This window comes from Pelophylax lessonae, assembly GCF_965119305.1.
Source record: "Pelophylax lessonae genome assembly, chromosome: 9".
Taxonomy (NCBI): domain Eukaryota; kingdom Metazoa; phylum Chordata; class Amphibia; order Anura; family Ranidae; genus Pelophylax; species Pelophylax lessonae.
In genome coordinates, this window is record NC_138776.1 from 238,268,720 (window position 1) to 238,283,382 (window position 14,663).

Below are 14,663 nucleotides of genomic sequence, written 5' to 3' on the forward strand. Positions count from 1 at the left end.
TAAAAATGACACTGGCAGGGAAGGGGTTAATTTTTTGGGAGAGGGAGGGGTTAATGTATGCCTGGTGCTTACTAACGTGTGTGGGGGGAGGTGACTGTGTGACACAAGGACAGATTGAGGGTTCAGCTATGCTGAACCCTGCAATCTGACCCTGCCTGTCACTTAGGAGATCCGCCCGTTTGTGTTTACACAAGCAGGCGGATCTCCACACTCGATTCCCCGACGATCGGGGAAGAGCAGCGGCGATCGCCGCTGCTCCTCCCCTGGCCCGACTCCCGCTATTACTGAACACAGCGGGAGCGAGCCTCGGGCGGCGCGTGCACGCCGCCGAAAAAGGGGAGTGTCTGGCGACGTAGGTCTATGACGATAACGAACCACTTTGCCGCAGTAGTGCTCGAGTGAGCAGAGGGCAAGTGGTTAATAATAATAAATAAATAAAAATTTTTATTGTATTTATTTTAAAGACTTTTCTTTAAACCTACTTACTTCATGGATACGAGTGACTAATCTATATACAATGATACATTCCATATATACAGGTATGAAGAGTTAATGTACTTTAGATCATCCCCCCACCTCCTTTTGTCTTTGGGCGCTCACACTAACTCATCCACCGCTGCTAGCTACTACTTGTTGATGTGGTTCGTCTTGGACTACTTTTACATACTTTGTAACACACTGTCTATTGGTAAGAAGTCCAACTAACTTCTATATGTATATATGCATAACGGTATACGGTTATTGTGCATAGTGTGCATAATTGTAGAGCATTGTTTTCTGGCTGTATATTGTATGAATTTTCATGCATATATCCCCCTTGTCTTTTCCTTAGATCGTATGTAAAAGCATTGTACTTCACGACACTCTCCAGAAGAAGCACCATAGGGCGAAACATGTTGAGAATATTTGTCGTTTTCCAGTGAACACACCGCCTCCACTAAAACGACACCATAAAAGCTTTTCCATCACATTACCCGAGCCCAGGTTCAGGAGCCTATAGCGGGTTTGGTATATTGGTACTATGTGGTTTGGTGGGGTTCACTTAGGACTAGTTCAATGAATAGTCTGATATTTACAAAATTTATTTTAAAAAAACAATGTTCATTTGTACTCTGTATTTTGTGTAAAAAGAGAAAACAAAAAATCTTTTAATTGTTTTGAAATAAAATTTATATAATATTTTTACGACATAGTGTCCTGTTGTGGTGCCAGTAAAGTCCATCCTCTTTTGCATTCAGCATTTTTGTTCTTTAAAGTGATTAAAAAGTCTCTTCCTTAAAAAGAAAAAGAAAAAAAAATGTAACATGGAATAGAATTGCACAGAGTGGCCCTGTACCTCCTCTTCTTGGGTCCCACACCAGCACTCCTCCTCTTCTTGATGTGCCACCATAGGAAGCTGCTTCCTACCGAGGCACACATGCAGGCTCAATCATGAGCTACGCTGCCTGCATCCATAAACACAGTCAGCCTTGGCCCCACCTCCCACTTCCTCATCACAGGATTTGACTGACAGCAGCAGGAGCCAATGCTTCACGCTGCTCTCAGCCAAGCCTGTAAAAGCAGGGAGAAGAGGAAAGAGCCGCTACAGATGGGCACAGCGCTGGATCAAGTGAGGACCCAGGTAAGTATAGATATTAATCCCTAAACATTTTTTACCTTAATGCAGGTAATGCATTATGGTAAGAATTATTTTTATTTATGTATAATTCTCCTTTAAAGGGGCGTGGCCTGCATACTTTTGCTAATAGGTGTCCCTCGTTCCTATCTAACAAAAATGGGAGGTATGATATTATATATATCAAGGCATTCTGTGGCTACATCTTTAAATATATTTTGTAAAAGAAAAGCGGTGTACAGTCTGAATTTGATCTATCAGCCTCTTACACACCCTGTATAACACAGTTCCCAGTTGGGTAGGGTAAAGTGGCAACAACATACAATAAGTTGTGCTGCAGTCAGGGCTGGTGCAAGGATTTTTGTCTACTTAGGCGACTGTGCTTTTTTCCGGCCCCCCCCCCGACCATTCAGCACCCCCTCCCCACACCACCCTCCTGTCACACCCACCATTGTGACAGGAGGGCAGTGTGACAGGGGAGGGGTATCTGGGCAGTGTAAAAGGAGGAGGGCAGTGGGGGGGCAGTGTGACAGGAGGGGGGCAATAGGACAGAAGGGGGGCTGTGGGACAAGAGGGGGGCAGCAACACAGGAGGGGGGCAGTGGGACAAGAGGGGGCAGTGTGATAGGAGGGGGCAGGGCGACAGGAGGGGGTAATGTTACAGAAGGGGGCTGTAGGACAGGAGGGGGGCAGCAGGACAGGAGGGGGCAGCAGGACAGGAGGGGGAAGCAGGACAGGAGGGGGGCAGCAGGACAGGAGGGGGGCACCAGTCCTCCCAGATCTCACCAGATATTGTCAGTGTGTATCTGGTGCCAGGAGGGAAGCTTTGTCCAGGCATGCAGAAGATCTCCGGTGGCAGCTGCAGCACAGAGCGGGTGGGGGGCTCTTTCACCCTGACCTCCTCCTCTTCTTCCTTCTCCTTCACAAGCCCTCTGCATGCACCCCCTTACCTGCACCCCCCGGTACAGGTGGGTGCACTCCCCCATTCCTCATTGAAGCTTAAGCCTACATGACAGCAGGCCCCATTCTCCCCCAGCACATCTGTGTCCACCCACCGCTCCACCCACCTGAAGACCTACTCCTCTATTCTCGCTCTTCCAGCAGCTATCGGGAGCAAGGTTGAACATTTAACTTGCCTGCTGCAGGGCACGGAAGGCGGCAGCATGCCCGACCCATGTGCACTCTAGGCCGGCGGCTACCTTGCCTATAGGTAGCACCGGCCCTGGCTGCAGTGCTCATGTGCTAACAAGGAACGTGCTGATAGGAGGTGAGAGCAGAGGCACAGAGAGATAAGCTCATTAGTCTGTTGCTTTTCTTTTCACTGTCCAGTCACAGGCTAAGGGAGGGACAAGACTTATCTGCAGCAGAGAAAAATCAGGTCTCCCATCCCACTAGACAGGACTGTGCTATGTTAGACCCAAGAGCAGATAGACAGAAATACAAATCATTGAAGAGCTCCCAAATATGTATTTTATCAGTGGATTTGGCTGTTTGCCTGGAGATCAGCTTTATTTATTACAGGTACTGTATATAGCACCATCAATTTATACAACACTTTCCATATACATTGTACATTCTCATCAGTCCCTGCCTGCAAGGAGCTTACAATCTAAGGTCCTTAACTCACATTCATACATATATTAGGGCCAATTCACCTACCAGCATGTCTTTAGAGTGTGGGAGGAAACTGGAGGAAATCCCATGCAGGCACAGATAGAACGTGCAAACACCACTGCAGGTGGTGCCATGGTTGGGATTTGAACCAGTGATTCTAGTGCTGCCAGGTGTAAGTTCTAACCACTTAGCCACTGTCCAGCCCAAGGTTGCCTGCAGGAAAACCACCAGGAGAAAGAGCAGTCAGGGAGTGAAATACACCTTTTGTCTCTGCATTGCTAGAATTGTTTATTGTCGGCCAGCAAAAGCTGTGATGATTCACTTCTCCAGGTTTCATCTTCCAAAATTCAGTATCTAGATGTGCATCACTGCGTGTAAGGCGGTGGTGGATCTGTTGTTGGAGAAAACACTGGGGGCTGAGAATACTCTGGCAGATGGTTGTACACAGGTGGCCCTGTGGATTCTGGAGGGTAGAGATATGTTGATTGTGGAAACTCCAGTGGTTGGGATAATGCTGGCAGTTGAGGAAGAGTTGATGACACTTCCGAATAAGCTGGTGGATCAAGCGAAATACCACCAAGGTTCTGGGCTGCGGTTGCCTGAAAGAAGAGCATTCATAATAAAATACTGCACTTAATAATCCTGGTTGACTTAATTGCTATACAGCACTTGGGCCCATACTTTGTAGTGAGCACATATACTATATATATATTTTTACGCTGGTGTTGGGTCTTTGTCCACTGTCCACCTTGGACGATCGTTATCACAGCTTTATGTGTTGTTCTCCAGGAATTTCTGTGATTAACTACTATACAGACTTTTATTATTCACATGCACGATTTCATTGATTTCATTTAAGCGCTGCACTTTTATTGTGGTTCAAATACCCAACATTTTAATAAGTCCTTCAAAATACCAATGTTTCATTGTTTAGTGAGAGTTGGTAAACCATTGGAAAGTTTGTTCTACCTCTTGGGGATTCTATTGGTGTGATCTAGTCGATAGGATATCTATGTATGTAGAATTTTTATTTAGAAGTTCACCTTTTTCAGAAAATAGCCTGTGCAGTTAAAAGGCTCCACCTGTACCTCCAACCTGTAGGCCATACTCCTTACCAAATAAAAGAAGTGACAGGCTGATTGGTGAGCATACAAGAACCAGGACACCTCCACCGATATAAATGCAGCTTACCAGAACGATGTGGTGTGGAAACTCATAATGTGATATCCAGAAAAGATTCCAAAACGTGCTAGACCGTGACACCAACACCTGCATTAAATATCCTTACCAGATAGTACTGGATACAGGCAAATGCTGTTAGTAGATGATTAGAGCAGATGCTGAGGACCGGATCTCAAATGCCAACCAAAGGGGACTCAGGGATAAGCAAAATGCAGGCAGGTATTCAAACATATGGAATAAAGAGAAGCACCATAGCATAAAACCTTTGAAAACATCATCTATGACGAAACGTGTCGGGTCACGGCGTGCTTACATCACCCTCACAAGTGTCTAGGAAGTACGGGCGAGCGGAGCCGTCTGGCCGGCGGCTGCAAATATCTCTCCCCTGCTATTTTTTCATCTACAATTGTAAGTGTGTTTCTTTTTTATCTAATAAATCTGTGGGATTTTATGCTATGGCGCTTCTCTTTATTCCATATGTTTGAATACCTGCCTGCCTTTTGCTCATCCCTGAGTCCCCTTCGTTTGGCATTTGAGATCCGGTCCTCAGCATCTGCTCTAATCATCTACTAACAGCATTTGCCTGTATCCAGTGCTATCTGGTAAGGATATTTAATGCAGGTGTTGGTGTCACGGGTCTAGCACGTTTTGGAATCTTTTCTGGATATCACATTATGAGTTTCCACACCACATCGTTTCTGGTAAGCTGCATTTATATCGGTGGAGGTGTCCTGGTTCTTGTATGCTCACCACTCAGCCTGTCACTTCTTTTATTTGGTAAGGAGTATTTAACTGATCCTTTTTGATGGTGGAGGTTTCATATACTATTCACTACATCACTTCGGATTTCATGTGGATTTCTACAAAATTCACTTATTAATATCTATTTTGTCAACAAGCACCCTATCACTACTGAATTTGTTTGGTGATAGTTTCACATAGTGAGTGCACTAGTTTGTCCTATACCAGTTGTTTTGGTTTTACGCTATGGCGTTTTTTATTTTTTTCCACGTTTAAACCTCATTGCGGTGGCCGTTCGAGATCCTGTGGTTCTTTGTGTACAGCTGTTCCCGGATTTCTATTGAAGTTTATGTTATCTTTTGGCATATTATCTACTGATTTCTGGTAAGCCTCACATCCACACGGATATCCACAGCCACGCTCATTTATCTTGTCACTTTGTGGACCTTATGGACAATTTATTTACATTTTGATTTAATGTTTGATCACATATAGCGACTTATTTTTGTTAATGTTTTTGTTATAGCAATCCAAACATACTGACTTCATGTCTACAGCTTACAGATTATGCTTATGTACAGTGAGCTGTAGATGTAAAGAAGTTGTAAACCTCAGACATGAGATATGAACAAAGCATATCCCTTTATAGTGTGTACTTGTCTCAAATAAAAGCACTAAGTGTAATTTCTGTCTGCTGCCTTGTTCCTCTGCTATCAGCATGAGTCACTTATGACAGTTTTTCCTGACACCAAGAGAAAAATTGTGACAGGGGAGTGACCTCTAGCAGATTGATAGCCTCAGCTCCGTTCCTGTGAGGAGTGTGTGTCTCTTCCCTCCAATCAGCTCTCAGACTTCTCACTGAGCTCTACAGATTGCAACTTTAGCTCTCCAACCCCTTTTTTTCTGAACTCTCAGACAAGCTTATAAATTCTGGACTTTGAACAGATGTAGAGAAGAGAAGAATGCAGATAGACAGATACAACATATGTAGGAGGATTTGTTTAATCTCTGTGTATTACCTGAGGATAGTCCCTTCACTGGGTATATGCAAGGGTTTACAACCACTTTAATAATATTTAGCAGATGTGGTGCTTTATATACTTAACTTTGAATTTGGCAGCTGGAAATATATTCTATAAATGTCCTTGGGTTTGGTTCTTATGTTGTATCTACCTTCCCAATAGCTGCAGCACCTTTCATTACATACAAAATGCTTCACTAACATCTTGTTACACCAATCAGGAGATATTGGATAGCTTGTTGGCTTAGAATTTGTTAGGTGAGTATAATTATACACTATATTGTCAAAAGTTTTGGGGTGCCTTTACAAGCACATGAACGTTAATGGCATGCCAGTCTTAGTCCGTTTAGTAGTATGTCTATGGGAATGTTTGACCATTATTCCAGAAGCGCATTTGTGAGGTCAGGTACTGATGTTGGACGAGATGACATGTCTTACAGTCTCCACTCTAATTCATCCCAAAGGTGTTCTATCAGGTTAAGGTCAGGACTCTGTGCAGGCCAGTCAAGTTTCTCCACCCCAAACTCGCTTATCCATGTCCTTATGGACCTTGCTTTGTGCACTGATCCAATTCATTTGGTGGAGGGATTATGGTGTGGGGTTGTTTTTCAGGGGTTGGGCTTGGCCACTTAGTTCCAGTGAAGGGAACTCCTAAGGCGTCAGCATACCAAGACATTTTGAACAATGGGCAACGTTATGGACCTTGCTTTGTGCACTTTGCTCAGTCATGTTGGAACAGGAAGGGGCCATTCCCAAACTGTTCCCACAAAGTTGGGAGCATGACATTTTCCAAAATATCTTGGTATGCTGACGCCTTAAGAGTTCCCTTCACTGGAACTAAGGGGCCAAGCCCTTCACCAAATGATTTGGACCAGTTCACAAAGAAAAGCTGTTATAGCTGCAAAGGTTGGGCCAACTCAATATTGAACCCTACGGACTAAGACTGGGATGCCATTAACATTTATGTGTGTGTAAAGGCAGGTGTCCCAATACTTTTGACAATATAGTGTATGTAGGATGGGGGTTTAATCATGTATTGTATTGTTTCCTGAGGATGGTATTATAAACTATTGGCTGTGAAAGAATTTATTTTGTAGGTGAATAGAAAGATGCAGATGTCCCAATACTTTTGGCAATATAGTGTATGTAGGATGGGGGTATAATCATGTATTGTTTCCTGATGATGGTATTATAAACTATTGGCTGGGAGAGAATTTATTTTGTAGGTGAATAGAAAGTATAGCACATGTATGCTTAAAGGGATATAACCATTTACTGTTGGCAAAGAGGGTATAATGGTGTATGATTGACTAGGGAGTATATTGAATTGCCAACAGGTATGGTAATATGATGGCCAAATATTATGCTGTATGTTATAATGGTGGCTGATAGGCTGTACCATTACAATGGAGTATTATAGAACAGTGGTTTACATCCTATGAAGTAAAGGGGGGCCTCACATCATTTTTAGTGTATGTAAAGTTAGAGGGGAAGCAGATATACTAAAGGTAATGATTGTCAGAGACCATGGACATGCTACAAGTTTGGTTGGACATTGGGGACATGTTACATGAGGCTAGTAGAAATCCTTGATATTACCCCTTTACAAATTAATGCCCCCACTCCCACTATTAAGTCCAAGGGCAACATAACAAGTACCAAAGGGCCTCCTATGGTTATATAGTGGGCACTGCAACTTTAGGACTATTGTTCTTAAAAAATAACTCCCTAGTAGCTGAGGTAGGATGAACCTGACCTGCTGATGTTGTCATGACCTGCTGATGTCATTAAAACAAGGAGATTTCCCTTAAAAATTTTAGAATGTACTCCAGAGAAGGGAAAAGGAAGCCTAAGGCCGGCCATACATGAGAAAAACTTCAAAAGAATCTTCCTTTCGAATTTTGCATCATTAGAGGGCTGCAGCAACAGCCGATTTTTGTGTGGCCATCAAATTTGAATTACATAGCGAGGTCGAAAAAAGACATCAGTCCACCCAGTTCAACCTATGATGTGCGTGTGTGTTTGCTGTTAACTGTACATTGTATACCCCTGTATGTCTTTATGGTGCCCATCTAATAGTTTTTTGAAACTAACGATGCTCCCTGCTGATACCACTGCTTGTGGAAGAGAATTCCACATCCCCACTGCTCTGACAGTGAAGAACCCCTTACGTATTTTAAGGTTAAAACATTTTTCCTCTAGTTTTTGTGAGTGGCCACGTGTCTTATTGTATTCCCTTTCTTTGAAAAGTTTGTTCCTTATGCTAGGGTCCTCACCAGTACAGTATTTGTACATTGATATCATATCCCCCCTCAAGCATCTCTTCTCCAGAGAGAATAGGTTCAGTGCTTGTAGTCTTTCCTCATAGCTGAGATCCTCCATTCCCCTAATTATTTTTGTTGAGTAATCGGGCATGTTGGAAACGTTTTTAAAAATGAACAATTTTCTAATCAATGATGGAAGAATCGTGTGAGAAATATATTAAAGAAAAGGAAATGTGCATGAGCACAAGAAAAGAAAATCCAAGGAAAAAAAAGAAGATTCCTGGGTCACGAAAATGGTGAAATTGAAGGCTTGGTTGGTTGAATTTCGAAATCAATGGTGGGATCTTCGGATCACAAGACACAAGAAATTTCAAATTTTCGAAATAAAAATTTGTTTGGAGTTCGACCCAGGTATGGCCTGCATAACTCACAGTAAATCTCTTGAGTGTCACCAAGACAAGAAGTGAAAAAAATACCCCCAACTAAGGACACAGACAGCAAGAGATGACACCTGAGAGATGACATATTCCCTCCCCAACAGAAACTACCAATCATTTTTTTGCTGAAGTTCCAATTTAATGTATTTGTCTTCAACTTCACAGCTCTTACCTGTGATTGGTTCCTTGAAATACATTTCAGAGAGTGGTAGCTGTATATAACTATACACCCAGATGAAACCAGCTGCACTAGATTTGTTATTAGCAGAAAGCTGATAATAGCGAGAGTTCCCACCTGAAAACATAAAGAAAGTAAAAAGTGTACTTCATTAGCTCTAGCAATAATATATATGTTGTGTGTAGCAAAAGCATATTCATTTTTATTTTAATCTTAAAAATATAAAGTTTAATTTGATTTAGGGCCAATTCACGCCACATGCAGTCCAGTGCATTTGCTTTCTGTATCAAAACACATGGGAAGTAGCAGTGGCGGCCCGTGCTCCATGGGCCAGGGGGGGGGGCAGACGGACCACACCATACCCCCCCCCGGACCACACCAGCCCGCACACCGGTCGCCAATTCCCAAATCCCCACAATTGGCTCTACTTAATGACAATCCTGCATGTACCCAAGCACACACAATGACTGGCTACATTTATTTGTTGGGGGGCCAAATTGTCTATTGCCAGATGCTGGAAGAGACAGACAGTCTCTCTAGTCATAGTGAAGCAAAAAATCTCCTGGATCATGATGCAGGAGCGGATGACCAGTATTTTGCAGGATTCAGTCAATAAATTTGAACTTAAGCCTCGTACACACGCAACGATTGTTGGCCGTGAATTTTCGGCCAGCGTCTGATCGGCCGATTGTTGATGCTTCCGACAACCGACTGCGACTTTTCAGCCGAACAAAATCTGGTGTGCATGCTATAAAATTTTTGTTGGCTGTCAACGTAACGGCCGATTGTTCGTCAGTCAGTACAGATTTCGGCAGACAAAAATCAGATGAGCAAGACTGGGCATGCTCAGAGAAGAAAAAACACACGGAAAGTAAACCAGAACATGACATCACTTCTGAAGTTGGTTGTTGTTGGCCGAAAAAATTTGTGTGCAGTCTAGAGCACATTTCAACCAACACAACAACACTGGACAAAAGACGGCCGATCGGTCGGCCAACAATCGTTGCGTGTGTACGAGGCATTACCTGGGAGCCATGGGCGAATCAAATGAATATCTCACACCGGCTCACTCAACGTGGACATGTGGAGGGCAGTCGGCAGTCAGCGGCGGCGGCAGTGGCTTCCCCCTCGTTCGGTCTCCTGCGTCTCCTCCCTCCTCCTCCTCGGCCAATGGCATGGCTTCTCCTTTCGGCCAATCAGGAAACGGGTCTCAGGACCCACTTCCTGATTGGCCAGGAGGAGAATCCGTGTGACAATAGCGAATATTCATTCGCTATTGTCACACAACTGGGTGGGCTCAGGGCGCAGTGCTCTGCGTCCCGAGCCCACCCTTTTTTTTGAAGCCTATTAGAGCCTCTGGCTCTAATCAAGTGCTTAAAAAAAAAAAAACACCATTGGAATACATGCGTCTGGCGCCCCGCACGTAGATTAGGGGGCCAGATGCATGGATGGGGGGGGCGGTGCCCCTGCGCCCCCAATGGATGGGCCACCCCTGGAAAGTAGGTTATATGTTTTTCAATGGCATAGTTCACACTAGTACTTGCAGTTCCAGTGCGTTCCATCTCCAGAAAAAAAAAAGTAGAACATGTTGCATTTTTCCTGCACTGGACTGTACTGGAACGCTGTCAAATGCATCAAAAAATGCACTGGAATGCACCAGAAAACATCTAAACGCACCAAAAAGGTGCTGGAAAACACATATCCTTATTAAGGTTAAGAAAAAAAGAGGGGAAAAAAATGCACTGGACTGCATAAAAAAAGTGCCAAAAACACGTTTCTGTGGTGTGAACTGGCCCTAACTGTCCTAAATGAAGGATTTCGTTTAGCCATGGAGGCTTACCAAAAATTGAAGAATTAATGCTATACAGCGTACACAAAATTCCTTCCTTTTTTTAGTGTAAAAAATATGCAGCAAGATGTATTTTTGCCCTGAACGTTGCATGCGTTGGGCCATTTCCAAAATGTGGCCTACACAACTTCTGCAATGTTTTCTATGTAGTTTGTACAATATTTCTTTTTTTCTTTGACATAGTTACATGGTTAGCCAGATGAAAAAAAAAAGGACAGTCCATCTAGTTTAACCACTTGCCGACCAGCCGCCGTAGTTTTGCTGCGGCAGGTCGGCTGCATTATGCAAAACGATGTACCTGTAAGTCGCTTTGTGTAATAGATAGTGGGGGCGTGCGCACACGCACCAATTGGCCAGAGGGGGAGCCAAAGAGCGTGTCCGGCGGATGAGGTGTCCAACGGCTACCCTCAATCGCTCCCCATGGAGACAGAACAGCTGTCTGCCTATGTAAACAAGGCAGACCGCCGTTTTGTCACAGATGAACACAGGGATCCTCCTGTGTTCCAGCTATTTAGGAACACGGTCCACCCCCCACACAGTTAGAAAGCACCCCCTAGGGACACATTTACCCTTTGATCGCCCCTAGTGTAAACCCATTCCCTGCCAGAGTCAGTACAGTAACAGTGCATATTTTTAGCACTGATCACTGTAGCATAGCTCCCAACTGTCCCTGATTTCGAGGGACTGTCCCTGATTTGGAAAAATGTCCCTCTTCCCTTTTTATTTGTCCCTCATTTTTGGTCTGATCTATATAGTTGTATACAAAATGTACTATTTGTCAATCCGAAGATGTTTCCCAGTGCTAAAAAGTGCTAAAAGTTCTAAATTGCTGAATTTATAAATTTCAAACACCAGTATAAAGGAATAGGAGTGGTAAAAAAAAAAAAAAGCATTTGTGGGATTAACCAATCATTTTTTTTAATATAATTCTCCTTTAAGGGGGCGTAGCAGAGGGTGTGTCCTATGCCTACATACATTTGCTAATAGGTGTCCCCCGTTCCCATCTCAAAAAGTTGGGAGGTATGCTGTAGTAATGTCACTGGTCCCCTCAAAAGTGTCAAAAGTTTCAGTTAGGTGTCCGATTTGTCCGCCGCAATGTCGCAGTCCCGCTAAAAATCCCTGATCGCCACCGTTACTTGTAAAAAAAAAAAAAAAAAGATAAATCTGTCCCTTAGTTTGCAGACGCGATAACTTTTGCGCAAACCAATCAATATACACTTATTGGGATTTTTTTTGACCAAATATATGTGGCAGAATACATATTGGGCTAATTTATTTATTGATTTTTTTTTTTTTTTTTATTGGGAATGTTTTATAGCAGAAAGTAAAACATTTTGTCTGTCTGAAAAAACAAATTTAAACCCGCGCTGCACAATAGTGATAAATTATGGTGATAAACTGTGAAAGTGTGCAGCTGCTGCAAACACTAAGAAAAATCTTAGAATAAATGAATAAAACAAATTTATGCAGCGCTAGCAATAAATTAGTGAAAATATAAAATTATAAAATTATGATAGAACCAATCTATATCATACAAGAAATCATAATATAATGTATCAATCACATTAAGTGCATAAAATAACTGCAATAATTATACAAAGTGCATGATAAACTAAAAAGTTAAGTATAGTTTTCAAGTGAGAAGATTAAAGTGCATAAATAAATAATTTGGTGAAAAAAGTCCTTATTGATGATCCAATAGGTGCCAAAGTGCCAAGTGAATAAAGGTGCTTATAAGGTGAAGGTGCCCTCTTGGTTCCCCACTCACCAGATTGCGATTGTAAAAAAGCCCTTGGTATTATTGCACATTTGCCCAGGATCTGATGTGGGGTTCCTCCGATGTGACCTCCAAATTGAAATCGTCTCCGATATCACCATTAAAAGAAAAAAGGGCCATACATCGTGAAGTACGTAGGTATCCTTTGAAGACGCTGTGTGTGTGACGGCGAAACGCGTTGACGCACTTCCGGTTGCGGACGTAACGTCATTTCCGGTTGGGAACTTCCTGTATGTGGAACGCACGCTACGAGCGGCGCCACTCGCTTTGTTTGATACATGCTTTTTTAACCTTTTTATCCTGTAAGTATTGAATTGCTTTTTGGGGAAATAAAATATACCTACGTACTTCACGATGTATGGCCCTTTTTTCTTTTAATGGTGATATCGGAGACGATTTCAATTTGGAGGTCACATCGGAGGAACCCCACATCAGATCCTGGGCAAATGTGCAATAATACCAAGGGCTTTTTTACAATCGCAATCCGGTGAGTGGGGAACCAAGAGGGCACCTTCACCTTATAAGCACCTTTATTCACTTGGCACTTTGGCACCTATTGGATCATCAATAAGGACTTTTTTCACCAAATTATTTATTTATGCACTTTAATCTTCTCACTTGAAAACTATACTTAACTTTTTAGTTTATCATGCACTTTATATAATTATTGCAGTTATTTTATGCACTTAATGTGATTGATACATTATATTATGATTTCTTGTATGATATAGATTGGTTCTATCATAATTTTATAATTTTATATTTTCACTAATTTATTGCTAGCGCTGCATAAATTTGTTTTATTCATTTTGTCTGTCTGTCTATTTTTTTTTTTTTATAGCGCAAAAAATAAAATTATTGGGAATGTTTTATAGCAGAAAGTAAAACATATTGTGCTAATTTTTTTATTTATTTTTTTTTAATTGGGAATGTTTTATAGCAGAAAGTAAAACATTTTGTCTGTCTTTTTTGTCTTTTTTTTTTTTTTGTTTATAGCGCAAAAAATAAAAACTGCAGAGGTGATCAAATACAACCAAAAGAAAGCTCTATTAGTGGGAAAAAAAGGACATCAATTTTATTTGATTTCAGCGTCGCACGACCACGGAATTGTCAGTTAAAATAACACAGTGCTGTATCGCAAAAAATGGCCTGGTCATTAAGGGGGTAAAAACCTTCCGGTCCTTATTGCAGAGTTCCAGCCGTTTTTGTGTTTATTGAAAGTCAGCAGCTACAAAAAGTGTAGCTGCTGACTTTTAATAAACACAAACTCTCCTGTCCCATGGTCCGCGATGCGGCCAGGGGGGAGCCTTAGTTCTCACCTTCTTCTCCCCACGGCGCCGGCATCTCTGGTGTCGGCACCCGGCTGTGACAGCTTACGGCTTCACAGCCGTGCGCACTGCACATGCGCGAGTCGCGCTGCACGTGCTGAATGAACAGGCAATCTTCTGGGACCTGTGACGGGTCCCAGAAGATTGCAAGGAAGGAGGGGAAGAGGAGAACTTCCGCTCAGGGAGCGGATACCTGTCAAATCTAGGTACCCGCTCCCCCCCCCCCCCCCCCAAAAAACAAAATTACATACCAAATGTGAAATGTGGCATGTCATGGGGTCAGGACCACTTAAAGCAGAAGTTCCACTTTTGAGTGGAACTCCACTTTAAGTGGTTAACCAAATGAAAAAATGAATAAATAGAAAATTTCCATATACAGAATCCTATACCCATGGTTGATCACAAAAGACAAAAGACAAAAAAAACATTTAAAGCATGGTCCACTTTGCCCCAGCAGGAGAAAAAAATCCTTCCTGATCTCCTAAAGGCAATCGGATAATCCCTAGATCAACTACCACTGGTAGACATGTGCATGACAAAAAAGTGTGTTTTGTTTCATTTAGATTCGTTAATCTAGTTATTTAGTTTCGCTAAATTCGGTTGATTCGTTCAATTCGTATTCGGGATTTGTTATATGTCTTTTTCGAATTTTCTTCGA

The 14,663-nt window shown here is 42.5% G+C and overlaps 1 protein-coding gene across 1 annotated transcript in view; it reads right to left on the reverse strand.

Annotated features, from left to right (window-relative positions):
* Positions 1-3,593: 3,593 nt before the first annotated feature.
* Positions 3,594-14,663, reverse strand: part of LOC309564695 (uncharacterized protein) — a gene marked incomplete at both ends in the record, with an annotated part of 53,640 nt that continues 42,570 nt past the window's right edge. The window contains 2 exons of the mRNA XM_082269360.1: positions 3,594-3,827; positions 9,046-9,168. Of these exons, the coding sequence (XP_082125486.1) occupies positions 3,594-3,827; positions 9,046-9,168 (357 nt within the window). The remainder of the gene's footprint in view (positions 3,828-9,045; positions 9,169-14,663) is intronic.